This window comes from Mobula hypostoma, chromosome 10, assembly GCF_963921235.1.
Source record: "Mobula hypostoma chromosome 10, sMobHyp1.1, whole genome shotgun sequence".
Classification (NCBI taxonomy): Eukaryota; Metazoa; Chordata; class Chondrichthyes; order Myliobatiformes; family Myliobatidae; genus Mobula; species Mobula hypostoma.
This window is the reverse complement of record NC_086106.1, coordinates 95,498,565-95,521,715: the sequence shown is the minus strand read 5'-3', so window position 1 is coordinate 95,521,715 and position 23,151 is coordinate 95,498,565. Positions and strand designations below refer to the sequence as shown.

Genomic DNA, 23,151 nt, shown 5'->3' with positions numbered 1-23,151 from the left:
GTTTCTCAAGTCCCGGCAACATCCTTGTAAACCTTCTCTGCATTCTTTCAACCTTATTTATATCCTTCCTGTAATTTGGTGACCAAAACTGAACACAATACTCCAGATTCGGCCTCACCAATACCTTAAACAACCTTATCATAACATTCCAGCTCTTATACTCAATACTTTGATTAATAAAGGCCAATGTACCAAAAGCTCTCTTTACAACTCTATCTACCTGTGACGCCACTTTTAGGGAATTTTGTATCTGTATTCCCAGATCCCCCTGTTCCACTGCACTCCTCAGTACCTTACCATTAACCCTGTATGTTCTACCTTGGTTTGTCCTTCCAACATGCAATACCTCACACTTGTCTGTATTAAACTCCATCTGCCATTTTTCAGCCCATTTTTCCAGCTGGTCCAAGTCCCTCTGCAGGCTCTGAAAACCTTCCTCACTGTCTACTAACATAAAAGTTGCTGGTGAACGCAGCAGGCCAGGCAGCATCTCTAGGAAGAGGTGCTGCCTGGCCTGCTGCGTTCACCAGCAACTTTTATGTGTGTTGCTTGAATTTCCAGCATCTGCAGAATACCTGTTGTTCACTGTCTACTACACTGCCAATCTTTGTATCATCAGCAAATTTACTGATCCAATTTACCACATTATCATTCAGATCATTGATATGGATGACAAATAACAATGGAACCAGCACTGATCCCTGTGGCACACCACTAATCACAGGCCTCCACTTGGAGAAGCAATTCTCTACTACCACGCTTTGGCTTCTTCCATTGAGAAATGTCTAATCCAATTTACCACCTCTCCATGTATACCTAGCGACTGAATTTTCCTAACTAACCTCCCATGCGGGACCTTGTGAAAGGCCTTACTGAAGTCCATGTAGACAATATCCACTGCCTTCCCTTCATCCACTTTCCTGGTAACCTCCTCGAAAAACTCCAATAGATTGGTCAAACATGACCTACCACGCACAAAGCCATGTTGACTCTCCCTAATAAGTCCCTGTCTATCCAAATGCTTGTAGATTCTGTCACTTAGTACTCCCTCCAATAACTTACCTACTACCGACATTAAACTTACTGGCCTATAATTTCCCGGATTACTTTTCGATCCTTTTTTAAACAATGGAACAACATGAGCCACTTTCCAATCCTCCGGCACCACACCTATAGACAGCGACATTTTAAATATTTTTGCCAGGGCCCCTGCAATTTCAACACTAGTCTCCTTCAAGGTCCGAGGGAACACCCTGTCAGGTCCTGGGGATTTATCCACTTTAATTTTCCTCAAGACAGCAAGGACCTCCTCCTTTTCGATCTGTACAGTTTCCATGATCTCACTACTTGTTTCCCTTAATTCCATAGACTTCATGTCAGTTTCCTTAGTAAATGCAGACGCAAAAAACCTATTTAAGATCTCCCCTGTTTCCTTTGGATCCGCACATAGCCGACCACTCTGATCTTCAAGAGGACCAATTTTATCCCTTACAATCCTTCTGCTCTTTATATACCTGTAAAAGCTCTTTGGATTATCCTTCACTTTGACTGCCAAGGCAACCTCATGCCTTCTTTTAGCCCTCCTGATTTCTTAAGTATTTTCTTGCACTTCTACTCCTCAAGCACCTTATTTACTCCCTGCTTCCTATACATGTCATACAACTTCCTCCTCTTCTTTATCAGAGTTGCAATATCCCTTGAGAACCAAGGTTCCTTATTCCTATTCACTTTGCCTTTAATCCTGACAGGAACATACAAATTCTGCACTCTCAAAATTTCTCCTTTGAAGGCTTCCCACCTACCGATCACATCCTTGCCAGAGAACAACCTGTCCCAGTCCACGCTTTTTAGATCCTTTCTCATTTCTTCAAATTTGGCCGCCTTCCAGTTAAGAACCTCAACCCTAGGACCAGATCTATCCTTGTCCATGATCAAGTTGAAGCTAATGGTGTTATGATCGCTGGAACCAAAGTGCTCCCCTACACAGACTTTCGTCACTTGTCCTAACTCATTTCCTAACGAGAGATTCAATATTGCATCCCCTCTAGTTGGTCCCTCTATATATTGATTTAGAAAACTTTACTGAACACGTTTTACAAACTCTAAACCACCTGGACCCCTAACAGTATGGGGACCCAATCAATATATGGAAAATTAAAATCCCCTACCACCACAACTTTATGTTTCCTGCAGTTGCCTGCTATCTCTCTGCAGATTTGCTCTTCCAATTCTCGTTGACTATTGGGTGGTCTGTAATACAATCCCACTAATGTGGCCATACCTTTCCTGTTTCTCAGCTCCACCCATAAGGACTCAGTAGACAAGCCCTCTAATCTGTCTGGCCTGAGCATTGCTGTAATATTTTCCCTAACAAGCAATGCTACTCCCCCACCTTTCATTCCTCTGCCTCGATCACATCCGAAACATCGGAACCCTGGAATATTAAGCTGCCAGTCCTGCCCCTCCTGTAGCTAAGTTTCACTAATTGCTATAACGTCATAATTCCACGTGTCAATCCACTCCCTCAACTCATCCGCCTTCCCCACAATATTCCTAGCATTGAAATATATACACCTCAGAAGATTTTTACCACCACTCACAACCTTTCTATCAGCGGATTTGCTTGAACTTTTAACATGATTTATTTTCACCCCAGCCACACTGTCAGCTCTGGCACTCTGGTTCCCATCTCCCTGCAAATCTAGTTTAAAGCCTCCCCAATAGCATTAACAAACCTCCCTGAAAGGATATTGGTCCCCCTGCAGTTCAAGTGTAACCCATCTCTCTTGTACAGGTCCCACCTGCCCCAGAAGAGGTCCCAATTATCCTGAAATCTGAAACCCTGCTCCCTACACCAGTTCCTCAGCCACTTGTTCATCCTCCAGAGCATCCTATTCCTACCCTCACTGGCATGTAGCACAGGTAGCAATCCTGAGATTACCACCCTCGAGGTCCTGCTTTTCAACTTCCTACCAAGCTCTCTATACTTACTCTCCAGGACCTCCTCACTCTTCCTTGCTATGTCATTGGTACCGATGTGCACCATGACATCTGGTTGATCACCCTCCCACTTCAGAATGTCATGCAAGCGATCAGAGACATCCTTGACCCTGGCACCCAGGAGGCACAAGCCATCCTGGATTCTCTGTCACGACCACAGAACCTCCTATCTGCACCTCTAACTATCGAGTCCCCTATCACTACCGCTCTCCTCTTTTTTCCCCTCTCCCTATACGACATCCACCTGTTCCCCTCTATCCACTGCACTTGTGTCCTCAAAAAAAAACTCCGGTAAGTTTGTCAAATGGGACCTGCCCTTTCTGAATCCATGTTGCATGTGTCTTAATGGAACTACTCCTTTCTAAATGTTTCACTATTTCTTAATGACAGCTTCAAGCATTTTCCCGACTACAGATGTTAAGCTAACTGGCCTATAGCTGCCCGTCTTTTGCCTACATCCTTTTTTAAAACGTGGCATGATATTTGCTGTCTTCCAATCCGCCGGGACCTGCCCAGAGTAGAGAGTTTTGATAAATGTGTCCACTATAATCTCTGCCAATTCCCTCAGCACCCTGGGATGGATCCCAGCAGGACCAGGGGACTTAACTACCTGCAGGCCCTCTAGTTTGCTCATCACTATCTCTTTCGTGACGGTGATTTTATCGAGGTCCTCACCTCCAATTTTGTCCATAACATCACTCCTTGGCATACTAGACGTGTCCTACACCAGCGGTCCCCAACCACCGGGCCGTGGACTGGTACTGGGCCGCAAAGCATGAGCTACTGGGCCGCCAGGAAACGATATGATTTGGCGATATGAGTCAGCTGCACCTTTCCTCCTTCCCTATCATGCCCACCGTTGAACTTGAATGCACGCGAGGTCATTACCCATGCATCATCCACGTCAGCGCAGGAAGGAGATCAACTCCTCGAGCTTGCAAATGACAGCGGGCTGAAAAGTATGTTTGACATAACAGCTCTGCCGGCATTCTGGATCAAAGTCAAGGCTAATTATCCTGAGATAGCCACGAAAGCACTGAAAACGTTGCTTTCATTTCCAACATTTTTCTGCGAAGCGGAGTTTTCTGCAATGAATGCAACGAAAACGAAATTGCGGAATAGACTGAAAATAAGGAACTCTCTTCAGTATCGCTGTCTCCCATCACCGCTCGATAGGACCGTCTTGTTGCAGGAAAACAAGCCCAGGGCTCCCACTGATTCAGCGATATTGTTGTGTGGCAATGATTTTATATGTTCATATGGGGAAAATATGTGCTGTGTTTAATATCCAAATGTTACTTAAAATGTTATGATGCTATTGACTTATATAACCATATAACAATTACAGCACGGAAACAGGCCATATCGGCCCTTCTAGTCCGTGCTGAATGCTTACTCTCACCTAGTCCCTCCGACCTGCACTCAGCCCATAACCCTCCATTCCTTTCCTGTCCGTATAGCTATCCAATTTTTCTTTAAATGATAATATTGAACCTGCCTCAACCACTTCTACTGGAAGTTCGTTCAACACCTCCTTCAAGCTCCCTTGATAATTGACTTATCACTATATTCATGCGAGGAAAATATGCGCTATGTGTTTAATATTATATTCGTTAGATAAACTCTTTTAGAAACGAAATTGAGTGTGTTAGCCACTTATCACCTATATTCCGGTCATGATAAACACCCCCCCCCCACCCCCGAACAGAATCGCCAAAGAAGATTTGCAGAAAAAAATTGGCAGGTACACGCATGCGCACTGGTGCCCACGCAAGGCTTCATGGTCATGATAGTCTTTTATAGTCTTTCTCGGGGTAAGCTCAGTGTATCAGACTGCTACTCTAGTCTGTTGTCAACTCTACCCCCCCCCCCCCCCCCGGGTCGGCCGGTCCGCAAGAATATTGTCAATATTAAACCGGTCCGCAGTGCAAAAAAGGTTGGGGACCCCTGTCCTACACCATGAAGACCGACACAAAGTAGTCGTTCAAGGCCTCTGCCATTTCCTTATCACCCAATATCAATTTCCCCTTCTTGTCTTCCAAGGGACCTACGTTGATTTTAGCCACCCTCTTCCACTTTATATATTTATAAAGCTTTTGCTATCTGTTTTTATATTTTGTGCTAATTTACTTTCATACTCTATCTTCCCTTTCCTTATTTCTTGTTTAGTTGTTCTTTGTTGCTTGGCACTAGAGGCAGTTTACAATAGCTAGGTATCCTACTGATATACACTTAATTGGAATGGGGTAAGAAACTTGACAGCCAAGCAGCCACAAGTAGAACATGGAAACTCTCAACACCAGAATTCAGGATTCAACCTGGTTCACTGAAACTGATGTTTTCCTGCACCAGTCACAATGAAATGATCCTTCATGTTGATCAGTTCATTACTTGCTTTGGAATTCTATGGCTAGAGGTCTGTATCTATTCCCCATTTGTTTTTTTTTCATTTTTTTTTATTACTTGTTGGTTACAAATCCCCCCAGAGTTTAATTGTTTTGTTATCAGTGTCCTCTTACCTTAGTTTATAAAACATTGCTTCAGGTGTTGATGGAGCTTGTGTGAGGGAGAACAAAATAGCAGTAATAGCTGTACTGGTGGAAAGGGAAGGAAAGATATAGTAGTTTAGTCTGTTTTATTTTTGCAAATTTTTGTAAATTCATTGTAACTTGCCTGCCAATCACTGGCTTCAGAATATAGATAAAACATTATTTGAATATTTACTTTAAGATTGCTTTGAATTCAGTTCAGTTCTTTAAAAAATGTGAATGAGTCTGTGGCCAAAAGAATTTCTGTAAAATTGTTAAATTAGTGTGATACAGATTTGGATTGTAATATGCCGGGGGGCGGGGGGGGTGCAGTTTCAGATGATCTGATTGAGGAGTTGTGCACATATTTGCATTGTCTACAGATTGAATTGGAACTGACATTATTGGAAGAACACAAGTTAGGGGTATAACTACATTTGATTCTGAAGTCTGCCAGTAGTTTAATGTTGTAGGTTTTGTCTCAACTTTTGTCCAAATCAGGGGTTCTTAACCTTTATTTATGCCATAGACTCCTTTGGGAGTTTGGTGAAGCTTATGGACCCCTTCTAAGAATAATGAATTTAAATATATAAAATAAGCTGGATTACAAAAGAAACCAATTTATATTGAATTAGAGATGTCAAAATATAAAAAGGTTATTTAATGTGTTAATACACAATAGTAATATATGTCCTTAATGCATTAAATAACAAGACTATATATTTAAAATATAGGTAACTTAAAATTAAATCTTATTTTTTTTAAAGAAACAATAGTATGAAGGCATAACAGTAAATGAAGGAAATGCTAAATTTCAGTTGGAGGTTAGCAAAAATAAATATGTAATTTTTTTTCCCATCCAAATTCACAGACACCCAATTAAGAACCCCTGGTCTAAATGTATACAATTCATGTTATAAATGGATAGAACAAAAATATTTTGGGAAGTTGACTTGTCCAGTCTATAGAACCTGGCCTACAGAGTGTTATTTAGTCACTTGAGTATTAGTTGGTTGTGATTTAGTGATGCAGTAAGTGTTTTTATGAACCAAGTCTCTGTGCCGAAAAATTCATTAGTAGTCTATGGGTACAGTGGTCTTTGCAGATCATTTCAACTGGATTTTGAAATTTGCATTAATTTAAATGAGGCCTATTTAACTTACATTTACACGGTGTAATTAAATTATCATGATTGAACAGAATTTAAGTTGTTTCTTTGAACTCTGTTTATTGCCAGATTATCTGAAATTATTTAATGCATTCATGAATGTTGGAGAATGGCAAAGAATTGAAGAAAAATGATTTGAGTGCTACATAATAGCAATTTTGCTTTTATTGAAATATGGATTTGTTTTTCCTCGTTGTCAAATACAATGGCAATACTCTAACTAGAGCAGGAGCATTCACCCATGTAGAAGACTAGTATCCTTGGAAACCAACCTGATCTTCCCAATAACTGACATAGCAGCATTTGTGATAAGAGTCCACTGTATGCAAGCTCTAAACTTAAGTGGAGACTTTAAACCCTATCCAACATAAGTATTTATGAGTACCCTTGCTTCAGGGAGACCATACTGTATTAAGCTACCCTTCAAGGACTAGTTTACTGCACGGTTTAGTCTCCATGGTGCAGTTTAGCTGTCAGTCACTATTTGGTGGCTGATGCATGTTTAATTTAGATGAATAGTTCTTGACTTAAAACTCTGAAGGTTTCTGACTGCAACAGGTTTCTAAATTACAAAAGATTTTAGACTACAAAGAATTTCCAAAAACACATACAGATCTAACAAAAAAAGATATGCCAATGCTTGCAAATGAACGAGACATCTGTCACAGAAACCGAAGGCTGAAGAATGAATTCTAGATCTTTCTGTCATTCCACCTTGTCATTCCTAACAACCCTGACTGCTTTCTAATACTTCACTGTTTTCCTACCAGTTGACACATCTGCATGTGATGTCTTTCAGTTACGTTCATTAGGCTAGGTGAATGCAATGTTTAATTAGTCCAGCATGGACCCATTGTTTCTCTTGATTAAATAATGGGCCACTGAGAACTTCATTGTTCTCTAGTTTACTACGAGAGGCTGAGCAAGGAATATTTGTTGGAAGTTTAACTTAATCAGAAACAACTCTTTAACCTTTGGATGCTCTGCTGGAAAGCTGAGGTTACCAACAAGTCCCTTGGGCTGTGGAAAGTGAATTTCCATCACACACTAAACTACAAGATGCATTGCCATGTGAACACAAATGAATTTGCAAGGTTTTATATAATTACCCAAACATTACTCCTTGTTTTCTTTTTGTGTAGATGGTGAAACTTCAGGAGATTTTTAAGACCTTTTATCTGGGCAAGCACAGTGGTAGGAAGTTACAGTGGCAGTCAACATTGGGTCATTGTGTACTGAAGGCAGAATTTAAAGAGGTATGTTTCAAAATCTGGACTTTTAATAAAGTTATTAAGCTAATTGCTGAAATAAATATTTACGAAGTTTAATTAATTTGGTGAATCTGAGCTCTAAGCATGTTTGTTTTCTACGTATTAGCTTTGTGTTATTTCAAGGATCAGATTATCAAGGGTTCCATTTCAGTTCCAGAATTTTAAACTAATAATCTGTGCTGATTGTTCAATTGCCAATTTCATTTTAAATGTCTGAAATGCCCTGAGAGGAGGTGGGAAGGCGAGGGTTGTCTTTGTAACCTCCTGACCCAAAAAAAAGGCAGCAACATTTTTGCTGTCGGGTGTTTATATTGGTCAATTTGTTATACCAGTCCTCAACAAAACTCCTGAAGTATAAGATAATAAGAGGAATAGATAGAGTGGATAGCCAGTGCCTCTTCCCCAGGGCACCACTGCGCAATACAAGAGGACATGGCTTTAAGGTAAGGGGTGGGAAGTTCAAGGGGGATATTAGAGGAAGGTTTTTTTACTCAGAGGAGTGGTTGGTGCATGGAATACATTGCCTGAATCAGTGGTGGAGGCAGATACACTAGTGAAGTTTAAGAGACTACTAGACAGGTATATGGAGGAATTTAAGGTGGGGGCTTATATGAGAGGCAGGGTTTGAGGGTCGGCACAACATTGTGGGCCGAAGGGCCTGTACTGTGCTGTACTACTCTATGTTCTAAGTAAACCATTGAAGTTCTATTCTTTATCTGTAATGTCTTTAATAAGACGTTTAATAGATGACAGCATGGTGTCTTAATAGTTAGCATAATACTTTACAACGCTAGCAACAGGAAGCACTGTCTAAGGAGTTTGTACATTCTCACCATGACCATGTGAGTTTTCTCCTTGTGTTCTGGTTTCCTCCCACATTTGAAAGAGACATACAGAATAGGGTTAGTAAGTTGTGGGCATGTTACATTGCCACAGGAAGCATTTCAATATTTGCAGGCTGCCCACAGCACATCATTGGACATTGTTGGTCATTGATGCAAATGACTCATTTCACTGTTTCCCATGTACGTGCTGCAAATAAAGTTAATCTTCATCTTTATACAATATAACCCTTGTGCAATATTGTAGACACTAACTTTCTTCTGGATCAAATTCAGCCCACAATGGTAGACTAAAAATGTTTTTAGTCTTATTTAGAACCTTCTATGACTGGATTGCATTTGACCAGTGTTAGGTGAGTTTTAGAATCAAAGGTGGTGACGAATTGGTATACAGGAGGGAGATTGAAAATCTGATTGAATGGTGCCACAGCAGCAACTTCTCATTCAACATTGGCAAAACCAGAGAGCTGATCTTGACTACAGGAGGAAGAAATAGGGAGTCCATGAGCCAGTCACATTCGAGATCAGAGGTGGAGAGGGTCATAACTTTAGATTCCTTGGCGTTATCATGTCAAGATCTGTGTGGGACCAGCATGTAAATGCCTTTCCAAAGAAGTCTCTACTTTTTTTTTGAAGTTTGCGCAAATTTGACATGTCAACTAAAACAAGCAAACATCTGTAGTTGCACGGTGGAATGTATCCTGACAGGTTGTATCATGGTCTGATATGGAAACACCAATGCGCAAGAACAGAAAAGTCTACTACAAGACATAGTGAGTACAGCCTAGTACAAGACAGGAAAGCCTTTGCCACCATTGAGCACAGCTACAAGGAGCGCTGCCACAAGAAAGCATCCATCATCAAGGACCCCCATCATCCTGCCCATGCTTTCTTCTCACTGCTGCCATCGAGAAGAAGATACTTGAGCCTGAGATCCCACCACCAGGTTCAGGAGCTGTTATTACTCTTAAGCCATCGGGCTTTGGAACAAACATGGATAACTTCATTCATCTTAACACTGATCTGATAACTGAACACAACGTATGGACTTGCTTTCAAGACCAAAGCATTACTATACAACTACATTCTTAATAGATATTTATTTTTTATTTGCAGTTTGTCATCTTTTGCATATTGGTTGCTTGTCAGTCTTTGTAGTTTTTCGTTAATTGTATTTTTCTTTTGCTCTACTGCGAAAGCAAGAAAATGGATCTCAGGGTAGTATATGGTGATATAAGTATTTTGAACTTTGAGCTTAATCCAGTTTTGTGGTTTCAACACACATAGGTCCGTCAGGATGGATTGTGTTGAAAGATGATGGATTCAGTGGAAGCCTGCAGGCACTACATTTAGGCACATTATCAGGCCAGAATAATGGGTTTACTTGGTAACTGACTAACATTAAAATGCTTGAGGAAAGGATTGCTAAAATGGAAAGTGCGTGATCTTTTTGCACATGTAATTCACAAATGCTGTTGTTCAACATGTTTTCTTTCTATATGACGTTTACTCTAGCAAAGACCAAAACAATCTAGCTGACTTGGATTGCATTTATAAGCTTCATAACATTTCCTGTGCCTGACAGGATATGCCATTGCAGCATTTATTTTATTTGAAAATGCTTCTAAAGCCCTGCAACTATCCAGTGATGACTTGCAGAAAAACACGTCAGTAGAATTAAGAGAAAGCTAAGAATGAACCTGGGATTGACTCTGTAATATTTGCTGTATAGTATATACTGTATTCAAGGTCGTGAGGATATTTGAAGGAAGACATTTATAGAATTACTGTTGAAATAATTCTTCACATCAATTGATATAGAAATAATTGATTTGATTTAGTATATAAATAAAAGAGCAAGAAATCAACAGATTGGAATGGATATGACGTGTATTTAATAAAAAAAATCATTGTGTTGTGAAACTACTGGCTTATATTTAGAATCAGTCTTTGATTGCTGGAAACTTTCCCAATAGAAGGAAAATAGCCAAGGTCATTCCAATATACAAAGCTGGAGATAAACATGTATTTTCAAATTATAGTCCAGTTTCTTTGCGCTCACAGTTTTCCAAAATATTGGAAAAAATATTTGTAAGAAGGTTAAATAATTTCATAACAAAACATAATATACTCTGTGGTTTCAGGAAAGAACAGAACCACTACAATAGCATTAATAGATTTTGTAGAAGAAATATCAAACGCTATAGGAAGAAATGAATACACAGTGGGAATATTCCTTGATCTTAAAAAAAAGCATTTGACACCATTGACCATAAATTATTAACAAAATTAGAAAGATATTGTATTAGAGGGGTGGCACATGACTGGTTAAGTAGTTATTTGGAAGACAGGTATCAGTATGTACATATAAACAACTCGAATTCAAAACTTTTGAGGGTAACTTGTGGGGTTCCACAAGGTTCAGTGCTTGGTCCATTGCTGTTCATTTTGTATATGAATGATATATGTTCTGGTCTCTCAGACATTAAAACATACATTATTTGCGATGATACAACTATATTTTGTAGTAGGGAACATCCAAAACAACTTTTAAATACAGTGGAGAAAGAACTAAAAATTATAAAGAAATGGTTTGATACTAACAAATTATCACTGAATCTAAGTAAAACTAAATTCATAATATTTGGAAACCGTGTACCAAACTCATATAGTAAACTTAGAATAAATGATGTTGAAATTGATAAAAGTATCTGAAACAAAATTTTTAGGAGTGGTAATAGATAATAAATTAAGTTGGAAACCACATATACAAACCCCATTTCCAGAAAAGTTGGAATATTTTCCAAAATGCAATAAAAACAAAAATCTGTGATGTTAATTCACGTGAACCTTTATTGAACTGACAAAAGTACAAAGAAAAGATTTTCAATAGCTTTACTGACCAACTTAATTGTATTTTGTAAATATACACAAATTTAGAATTTGATGGCTGCAACACCCTCAACAAAAGTTAATATAAGATTGAAAAGTACACAGAAAAGTCATGCTACTGTGACAATTATAGCCACCTGGGCTCAGGAGTACTTCAGAAAACCATTGTCACTCAACACAGTCCGTCGCTGCATCCAGAAATGCAACTTGAAACTGTATTACACAAGGAGGAAGCCATACATCAACTCTATGCAGAAACGCCGGCGAGTTCTCTGGGCCCGAGCTCATCTCAGTTAGACCGAAAGACTATGGAACCGTGTGCTGTGGTCAGATGAGTCCACATTTCAGCTAGTTTTCGGAAAAACTGGGTGTCGAGTTCTCCGTGCCAAAGATGAAAGTGACCATCCAGATTGTTATCAGCGAAAGGTGCAAAAGCCAGCATCTGTGATGGTATGGGGGTGCATCAGTGCCCACGGCATGGGTGAGTTGCATGTATGTGAAGGTACCATTGACTCTGAGGTGTATATTAGGATTTTAGAGAGACATATGTTGCCATCAAGGCGACGTCTCTTCCCGGGACATCCATGCTTATTTCAGCAGGACAATGCCAGACCACATTCTGCACGGGCTACAACAATGTGGCTTTGTAGACACAGTGCGTGTGCTTGACTGGCCTGTTGTCAGTCCAGATCTATCTGCTATTGAAAATGTATGGCACATCATGAAGAGGAGAATCAGACAACGGACATGGACTGTTGAGCAAAACTGGAACTGACTCATTGCCATCCTCAATGGAGCCTCCCAACTTGCACTTTCTCCCATATTGCAGAGAATGCATGGCACCATTTCTAATTTGAACCTACAGTGCACACATCCTGTGAATATTTTTCTAAGTTGCATTTACTGACAATTAGCCCATTTAAGAACATTTAATTATTTATTATGTAGTCTGTATTTGTCTTCATTTTAACAAGGTAAATTACAGGATTGAATTCATCCATTTTCTGAACCTAAATAATTCATAATTTATATGTTTAAAAATTGGATAAATTGTTACAATATTTTAATAAAGGAAATTGCATTTTTACAAATGTTTTCTCCTTTTATGATAGGGTAAGAAAGAGCTTCAAGTGTCGCTTTTCCAAACTCTGGTTCTACTCATGTTTAATGAAGGTGAAGAGTTTAGTCTGGAGGAAATTAAAACTGCTACTGGAATAGGTTTGTGTTTTTTTTTCCCAGAATGGAATATGTAGCTGTAGAAGATGTCCAGAAGTATTCATTTGTAAAACTGGATTAAAAAAAAAAGAGAAATATATTTCTATGAAAGCAAATGTCAGAAACTTGTATTTGTCATTCTCCAATAAAATGGGTGATAGAGCAATTATTTAAATACTGGAATAATTGATCTGTTTTTCTTGTAATTATGCTCTAAATATAAAAAATAATTGGTTTATACTGGTTAGGTGATCTGAGTCGAGGCTGCTTATTAAAATACATAATTTAACTTGAGCAATGGAAAAGGGAAAAAAAATATTTTTTCTCTGTTCGGTGAATTTTTTGAAATTGTCCATTCTAATATTGAGATTAGATGAGACCAGAATTAATTGTGACTTTTTGAAAAGCTTGCTCTCATTCACTGTCTTGGCTCACAAGAAAATGGCCAATTACACAATATACTGGAGGATGCCTTAAGTATGATTATCAGAAGGTGGGAGGGACCGATGTCTCTCAAATACTTGTGTAAAGTTATTAATTATGAAAATTTTATCATCAGAGGACGGAGAATTACGAAGAACATTACAGTCATTGGCATGTGGCAAAGCACGTGTATTGACCAAGACTCCGAAAAGCAAAGATGTAGAAGACTATGATAAGTTCACCTGTAATGATGATTTCAAACATAAGTTGTTCAGGATCAAGATTAACCAGATCCAGATGAAAGAAACGGTACACAAATCCCCTCATTTCTTGAGAAGGCTACCAATTAAAATACATAAACACTAATTGTGTAATGTCAATGTGAATGTTCATATGGTTGAAGGTACAAGAAATGCTAATGTTGAAGAATGGAGTATTTTTGAGGCACCTAATCAAGCTATATCAATGCAGTGGCTCAGATCCAGATCAGAAATTAACCCATTACTGAAGCATTGCAGGCTTTTTTTTTTAGCCATTTGCAAGACTGTTTTTGTTAATACTTACTAAATTCTGCTAAAGAACTTTACAATTTTTTTTTTGCTTCCCTCATTCCGCATGTGGTCTTAATCTACAAAAGTGAAAGACCGGTGTTTTTTTAAAGAAGAATTTTTAATCTCATTTTCTTGTTTCCTCCTATACTTTTCCTGAAGACTGGTGTGTAGTAGTATATGTTCCTTCATTATAATTCATAAGTGGCCATTCTGGATGTTTGAGCCTGCACAGTTAATGCCAGCAGGTTTTTGTAGCAGAATTATATTTTTTCATTATGCAATATATACATTCATATTTATATTAGATTTCTTCCTTGTAAAAGAACAAATAACTTCAGGATCAGCACACTATTTACCACTTAACTCTTGTATATTAATGCAAATAATTTTGTTCAGCTCATTGGGCATATTAAGATTAATTTATTTGGCATTGAGGATACTATCAAAATGCTGCGAACTGCATTGAAGTAAACTGTCATAACCAGTTGAGGAACTAGGAAAATTTGGAAAACCCAATTTCCAAGGGAGTTTAAAGAAAAACTTTTAGTTACCGTTCAAAATGGAATTAATTAATTTGATATATTTATCTCAAGTCCATCATTCTCAATAGCCAATGCCTAAAGCTAAATCAAACGATTCTTAACCATCTCAATTCCTCTCCATCTTCAATGTTTTACCATATTCTGGGCAGTGTAGAAATACAAGAAATTGTGAAAAGTTCAGTTCAATTGCTGCTTTTGTTAAAGTTTTTAATATCCCTTGACTATATTTTCCTTTTAAAACATTACTTTCATTTAATTCTAGTATTAATAAGATTAGCCTGATTATATTATCTTTCAAGTATTGCAACTGTAACACTTTTTTTGTAGGTTGAAGAGCAGGCCAGCACCACTGAGAGAGTGTTCCAAGATAGGCAGTATCAAATAGATGCTGCTATTGTGCGAATCATGAAAATGAGAAAAACTTTGAGCCACAATCTTCTTGTATCTGAAGTATATAACCAGCTGAAATTTCCAGTCAAGGTATATATTATGATTATTTTACTTAATTGATTTGGTAATGTAATTTTTCACCCTCAAACTGTAAAGAGATAATCATGTTTGTGAATTACTCGGGCATTATGTGGGTGAATGCAGGAAATGTGGTTATGTTCCTTGTAGGCCATCAGTTGAGAAACCATTAATTCTGTTAAATGAAATCAGGATTAGGCATAGTCTGGCATGCTATAATTTTCTGCTATATTAATAACATTTCCCATTTTTTTTCTTTCAGCCTGCTGATCTAAAGAAAAGAATTGAGAGTTTAATTGACAGGGACTACATGGAGAGAGACAAAGAAAATACCAACCAATACAACTATGTGGCGTAGAATTTCAGATGAAGACAAACTTCATCAAGCACTTCAAAATTTGGGTGATCAATAGCTTAGTGCTATGATGCTGATCCCAGTAAATGAGTTTTTAGTTGGTATTGCTGAGAAATATATGGAAGATGGCATTACTGAAATAAATGGGAGAGAACTTCTCTGAAGGAAAATGCACCCACCCAGAGAGTACTTTGTGAATCTCTGCTAATGCTATTGGACTTCAACATGTTTGAGGTAGCAGTGGTCACCAAAACCAAGTGTGACCCCTCCCCCTGTTTCAAACTAACATTTGGTAATTGTGAAGAACGGATGCAATTCTAAGCTGCACCTCATCAGTACACCTCATCAGTTTTATCTTCTTGATTAGCCACAGCATTGTCGAATTGTTTTGAGTTGTGTCCATGTTTATTGGAGGGAGAGCTTGTTTTATTTTTCTTTTTCTTGTAAATGAGCACGAGTCTTCAAAGCTACTTGATCTCATTAGGCATCCCACTAGTGTCATACACACTTGAAACTGCATTGAGAGAAGCCTAATTGCTCACTATTTCTGAAAGTTTTACCTTAACATTAATTTTAGTATTGCAATAAAATAATTGGTATCAATCCCTAGTTGTGAGCATTATCTTTACATGTTTTATTTTACAAATATGGATTTTGTTCAGTTTCTGCCAGCATTTTTGACAACAAAGGAGGTGCCAAAATGGAATATGGGTAATAAACTATTGTCTGTAATGCAGTGATGTCTGTTTTGTATTTTGACCCTGCTGGAAATTTCCAAAGCATTTGCCATGTTGTATTTATCATTTATCACAACAGTAATAGATTTAACCACTGAGAATGCAGCAACATTTGGAGATTTATGGCCGGACATAACCTTTATCAGGGTGTGGACTGCAAAAATATTTTTTTTCAACCTTTACTCAGCTTGGGTTGTGTAAAATTTTGCTTGTTTCCTGTACTATTAAACCTTTTTGTTTTGGAGGGGAGGAATAGGGGGAAGAACCTGATTTTAAAAAAAAAGTCTGTTAAACTGCTCAGTTCTTTGGCGAATGTGAAAATTAAACATCAAATGCACAACAAGAAGCCTTTGTAATTACAAGCTTGCAACAGAGGTGCACAAAGACTACTGTGGCTTTTCCAAATGAAATTGTTATATATGTACATATGTGTCCCTTACCGAAAGTGAATGAGGTCCATATTCAAGGTTTTTGTGTTGAATAAATATTGAATAAAGAGTTTTTGTGTAATAAGTGTAATTAATTTCCCCTTTCTCTTCCAAGTTGTTTGAGGTTTGGAAGAGTTTGTTAATTCTGCTGTGACTAATGAATTCTGCTGGAACTATGCATTAATTTGGTTTGGGGAAAATTAGCCAGGATTTCTGCTTCAGAATGCTGAATATAGAAATTTGTGTTAGAAAGACTATTTTACTACTGGTTGCAAGTAGGATTATCTTCGGATAGAAAATAAAACCATACAGCATAAGTCTTCAGCCCACAATATTGTGTTAAACTGATTAATCTAATTCCTTCTTTCTACACAATTTCCATATCCTCCATTTTGAGTTTGTGGGTGTGAGAGAAAATCGGCACATCTCCTTTGAATTAACCCTCCCATCTTAAATGTATGTCCTTCCGTACAAGACATTTCAACACTGGATAAAATATTACAACTGTCTATCATTTTATAAAGTTGTATTAGATCTCCCCTCAGCTTCCACAACTCACTTGTTCTACCATTTATCTGCTTCAGCACCCTTTCTGAAGCCTCCACATGCTTCCCATAATGGCTGCAATAGTCTAAATCAAAGTTTTATAAGGCTAACTCTTGAACTCAGTGCCTCATGTAATAAAGGCAAATAATCAATACTACCTTATGAACTTGTGCAGCCATTTTCAGGGAGCTATGGACTTGGACACTAGGATCCCATAAACACTTTTAGGGTCTTGTTATTAACTGTACTTGCCCTTCACATTTGATCGCCCAAAGTCCAACACTTTTAAATTGCGCCAGATTGAACTTTATTTCTCCACCTTTACCTGCAACTGATCTATAATCCTATTCTATCATTTTGGCAATTTTCAACACTATTAAAAGTTAAAAGTAAATTTATTATAAAACCATGCATATGTTGTCACATACCACCCTGAGATCCATTTTCTTGCAGGCATTCATAGATGCAAAGAAAAAACTAGAATCAATGAAAAACTACACAAACGCTATTAATATGCATAAGCCAAAACTAATATTAAAAACACGAGTTGAAGAGTCCTTGAAAGTGGGTCCGTAGGTTGTGGAATAATTCAGTGTTGAGGTGAGTGAAGTTATTCACATTGGTTCAGGAGCCTGATGGTAGAAGGGTAATAACTGTTCCTGAACCTGGAGGTGTGGCACCGGACCCTCTTCCCAATGGTAGCAGCAAGAAGGGAACATGGACTGGATGATGGGTGTCTCTGATAACTGATGCTGCTTTCTTGTGGCAGTGGGCCTTAGATCTGCTCAATGGTGGGAAGGTTTTTTTCTATGATGGGCTTTATTCACTACTTTTTGTAGGCTTTTTCATTCATGGGCATTGGTGTTTTCATACCCAGCCATGATGTGACCAGTAAGGATAGTCTCCAATGTGCACTGTTGACAAGGTTTTAGATGCTATCCTGAATCCACACACGCTTCTAGTATAGTGGTACTGCCATGCTACCTTTGTAATGGCACTCACATGCTGGTCCTAGGATTGATCCTCTGAAATGATAACGCTGAGGAATTTAAAGTTACTCCCCCTCTCCACCACCAATCCCCTGATGAGGGCTGGCTCATAGATCTCTCGATTCTTCCTCTTGTTGTCAATGATCACCTCTTTGGTTTTGTTAAACATTGAGTGAGAAATTGGTGGTGTGGCACCATTCAACAAGATATTCAATCTTCCTCCTACATGCTGATTTGTCATGACTTTGAGTCTGTGTTGATAGGTCTCTATCAGCTTTGCATATCTGGACACTGCAATTTTTCCTAATTTTTTCTCTTTACAAAACTGCTCGAACTCTGTCAGGTTGCATCGGGATCGTGAGGGAACAGCCCTTTTCAAGTCCAGCCACAAATTCTCAATTGGATTGAGGTTTTCCTCCTGGATTTCCCTGTATTTTGTTGCATTAATTTATCCTCTAACAAGCCTTCCAGGGCCTGCGGAGTGAAGCATCCCCACAGCATGATACAGCCACCACCATGCTAGGAATAGTGTGTAGTGTTTGGTTTACGCTAAACAGCATTTAGTCTGATGGCCAAAAAGCTCAATTTTGCTTTCATTAGACCATAGAACCTTCTTCCAGCTGACTTCAGTGTCTCCCACATGCCTGCTGGCAAACCCTTGCTGAGTTTTTTTTTCAACAATGGCTTTCTCTGTTCCACTCTTCCTTTAAAGCTGTGACTAGTGAAGCACCCAGGCAAAGTTGTTGTCTGCACAGTCTCTCCCATCTCAGCCACTGAAACTTGTAACTCCAACAGAGTTGTCATAGGTTTCTTGATGGTCTCCCTCACTCGTTCCCTTCTTGCATGGTCACTCAGTTTTTGAGACTGGCCTGCTCCAGGCAAATTTACAACTGTGCCATATTCTTTCCATTTCTTGATGATTGACTTAACTGTACTCAAAAAGGGATATTCAGTGACTTGAAATTTTTCTTGTATGAATCTCCTGACTTGTGCTTTTCAATAACCTTTTCATGGAGTTGCTTGGAGTGTTCCTTTGTCTTTATGGTATCATTTTTGCCAGGATACTGACTCACCAGCGGTTGGACTTTCCAGACACAGGTGTATTTTACTACAGTCAATTAAAACATCCTGACTGCACACGTCTCCAAAACCAGTTCTCCATTTAACTAATTATGTGACTTCCAAAACCAATTGTCTGCATTAGTGATGATTTGGTGTGTCATATTAAAGGGGGTGAATACTTATGCCATCAACTATTTTGTGTTTCATATTTGAATTAGTTGAAATCAATTTGCAGAGAACTAATTTAACTTTGACATGAAAGAGTCTTTTTCTGTTGATTAGTGTAAAAAAATGATTTAAATCCACTGTGATTCAATGTTGTAAAACAGTAAAATATGAAAACTTCTGGGGGGGGTGAATACTTTTTATAGGTACTATGTGTATATGTATATAATTATATATATGTTTATATATAAACTCCCATTGGGGCCAAAAGATTTAATTGCTGTGGAAGATTTCTTACTCTTGTGGGATGTCTTTTCTGTCAAGTGGTTGGGATCACTCTTCCTGGCAGGAGAAACTTGTGACTGTGAAACCCCTACTCTTCCTCCCTCACTACCATTCAGGGCCCCAGACAGTCCTCCCAAGTGAGGCAACAGTTCACCTGTGAGTTGGCTGGGGTAATATACTGCATCTGGTGTTCCTGATGTGGCCTTCTATATATTGGCGAGACCCGAGGCAGACTGGGAGACCGTTTCGCTGAACACCTACACTCTGTCCGCCAGAGAAAGCAGGATCTCCCAGTGGCCACTCATTTTAATTCCACGTCCCATTCCCATTCTGATATGTATATCCACGGCCTCCTCTGCTGTCAAGATGAAGCCACACTCAGGTTGGAGGAACAACATCTTATATTCCGTCTGGGTAGCCTCCAACCTGATGGCATGAACATTGACTTCTCAAACTTCTGCTAATGCCCCACCTCCCCCTCGTACCCCGTCCGTTATTTATTATTTATATACATACATTCTTTTTCTCTCTCTCCTTTTTCTCCCTCTGTCCCTCTCACTATACCCCTTGCCCATCCTCTGGGTTTTCCCCCCTCCCCCTTTTCTTTCTCCCTAGGCCTCCTGCCCCATGATCCTCTCATATCCCTTTTGCCAATCACCTGTCCAGCTCGTGGCTCCATCCCTCCCCCTCCTGTCTTCTCCTATCATTTCGGATATCCCCCTTCCCCTCCCACTTTCAAATCTCTTACTAGCTCTTCCTTCAGTTAGTCCTGACGAAGGGTCTCGGCCTGAAACGCCGACTGTATCTCTTCTTAGAGATGCTGCCTGGCCTGCTGCGTTCACCAGCAACTTTGATGTGTGTGGACTGTGAAATAATCTCAGGTCTGGGGGCTCTTTTGTGCCACTAGTAGGAGTTGGTTCTGGTATTGCAAGAAGTGGTTCCGACAGCGCTGGACACTTTTCTTCTGTCTTCTTCCAAATGCTCTTGGCATCTTCTGGACAAGTTGGCATCCCAAACAGTGCATGGCAATCTCCTCCATCCGCTGCTCTATCGCAGGCCACCATAGCTTCGAGCCAACACTTTCATTTTGACCATGTCTAGATGACCAGCATGTAATTCCTCCAAACCTTTAGCTGTCAGCCTGGATGGTACAATAAGTCTCAATCCCCACATAAGGCAAGTTCCTTGAAAAATGGTAAAAATGTGGGAACTGGGATTTCTGCTGCACATTCGAACCATTTAGTATGGCCACATAGACCTGAGGCAGTGTGGGTCCCTTTCTGCATTCCCTTCGGAATATCTCTGCTATAATAGGGAAGACTTTGAATTTGCATTGGTGAAAATATGTCAAAAACAGTGTTTTTGTTTGTAAATTTTTCAGATATTTCCTTTTCTCAGGGTAAGCAAGACAATCCATCAACATTCCCATGATTAGTCATCCCCTAAAACTCAATTTTGTAATTGTGTCCTCCAAGAAACAGAGCCCACCTCTGCATTCATGCTGCTGCTGTTAGTGGAGCACCCCTATGTGGACTGAAAATGGACACCAGTAGTTGATGATCGGTAATGAGGGTAAACTCGCTCCAATACAAATACTGGTTGAAACAGTTTACACAAATACCAAACTGAAGGCCTCTCTGTCAATCTGTGCATAGTTTTTCTCTGCAGCAGTAAAGGAATGTGGAGCATTCACTTCCATCACTCATAATGTGTGACATGACTGCACCTACACCATAAGGCGAGACATCACTGGACAATGTGGATCATAATGTGTGAGTACAGTATCTGATGTCACCATTTCCTTTACCTTCTTGAAAGCCACTTCTCTCTGCTTTAGGCCGTAAGACATAGGAACAGAATGAGGCTATTCACTTCATCGAGTCTGCTCCACCATTTCATCATGGCTGATCCCGGATCCCACTCAACCCCATACACCTGCCTTCTTGCCATATCCTTTGATACCTTGACCAATAAGGAAACTATCAACTTCTGCTCTAAATATACCTGAGGAGCTGACCTGGCCTCCACCACAGTCTATGGCAAAGCATTCTACAGATTCACTACTCTCTAGCTAAAAATATTCCTCCTTACTTCTGTTCTAAAAGGTCACCCATCAATTTAGAGGTTGTGGCCTCTAGTTCTAGACACCCCCACCAGAGGAAGCATTCTCTCCACATCCACCCTATCTAGTCCTTTCAACATTTGGTAGGTTTCAATGAGCTTCCCCCACATTCTTCTGAATTTCAGTGAGTACAGGCCCTAAGCTGCCAAGCACTCCACATGTTAATGACTTCATTCCCAGAACCATCCTTGTGAACCTCCTCTGGATGCTCTCCAATGACAACACATCCTTTCTGAGATATGGAGCCCAAAACTGTTGACAATACCCCAAGTGTGGCCTGACTAGTTGTTGTATAAATCCTCACAGTTATCTCCATGCTTTTATATTCTATTCCCATTGAAATGAATGGCAACATTTTATTTGCCGCCTTTACCACGGACTCAACCCGTATATTATCCTTCCGGGATTCTTGCACGAAGACTCCTAGGTCCCTCTGCACCTCTGATGTTTGAAACTTCTCCCCATTTAGATAATAGTCCACACTATTGTTCCTTTTACCAAAATGCATTATCATGACTTTGACTTATTTTATCATTAATCTCCAAGTACCCTGAAACCCCACCTTAATAATAGCCTCCAACACTTTCCCAATCACTGAGGTCAGGCTACCTGGCCTGTAATTTCCTTTCTTTTGCCTTCCTCCCTTCTTAAAAAGTGGGGTGACATTTGTAATTTTCCAGTTCTCTGAGACCATGCCAGAATCAAGTGATTCTTGAAAGACCATGACCATCTGTTATCTCTTCAGCAACCTCTCTCAGGACTCTGGGATGTAGTCCATCAGGTCCAGGTGACTTATCCACATTAAGACCTTTGAATTTGCGTAGCACATTTTCCTTTTTAATAGCAATGGCACTCATTCCTGTTGCCCGACACTCACGGACCTCTGGCACACTGCTAATATCTTCCACAGTGAGTGAAGACTGATGCAAAGTGCTCATTAACTTCATCTGCCATTTCTTTGTCTCCCATCAGCATCTTTTATCTGTGGTCCACTATCTCTTTTATTCTTTATATAACTGAAAAAACTTTTAGTATCCTGTTTTATGTTATTTGCTAATTTGCCTCCATATTTCATCTTTCCCTTCAGCTTTTTTAGTTGCCTTTTGTTGGATTTTAAAAGCTTCCCAATCACTTTTTCTACCTTATATGCCCTTTCCTTGGCTTTTATGCAGTCCTTAACTTCCCTTGTCAGCCACTGTTGCCTATTTCCACCATTTGAGAACTACTTCTTCTGTGGGACATATCTACCCTGCACTTTGTAAACTATTTCCAGAAACTTCAGCCACTTCTGCTCTGCCTTCATCCCCACCAGTATCCCCCTCCCATCCACCTAGGCAAGCTCCTCTCTCATGCCTCTGTTATTCCATTGTGAATCTGATAATTCTGACTTATGCTTCTCCCTCTCAAATTGTAGTATGAATTCAATGATATTATGATCACTATCTCCTAAGGTTTCCTCTACATTAAGCTCTCTACTAAGATCTGGTTTATTACACAACACCCTCTCCCTGAGTAGGCTCAAGGACAAGCTGCTCTAAAAAGCCATCTCATAGGTATTTAAC

The 23,151-nt window shown here is 39.4% G+C and overlaps 1 protein-coding gene across 1 annotated transcript in view; it reads left to right on the top strand.

Moving 5' to 3' along the window:
• Positions 1–16,511, top strand: part of cul4b (cullin 4B) — a 67,616-nt gene extending 51,105 nt beyond the window's left edge. Inside the window, exons 16-20 of the mRNA XM_063060899.1 lie at positions 7,839–7,952; positions 12,814–12,919; positions 13,476–13,648; positions 14,760–14,912; positions 15,163–16,511. Coding sequence (XP_062916969.1) covers positions 7,839–7,952; positions 12,814–12,919; positions 13,476–13,648; positions 14,760–14,912; positions 15,163–15,258 — 642 coding nt within the window. The 3' untranslated portion in view covers positions 15,259–16,511. The remainder of the gene's footprint in view (positions 1–7,838; positions 7,953–12,813; positions 12,920–13,475; positions 13,649–14,759; positions 14,913–15,162) is intronic.
• Positions 16,512–23,151: the final 6,640 nt, after the last annotated feature.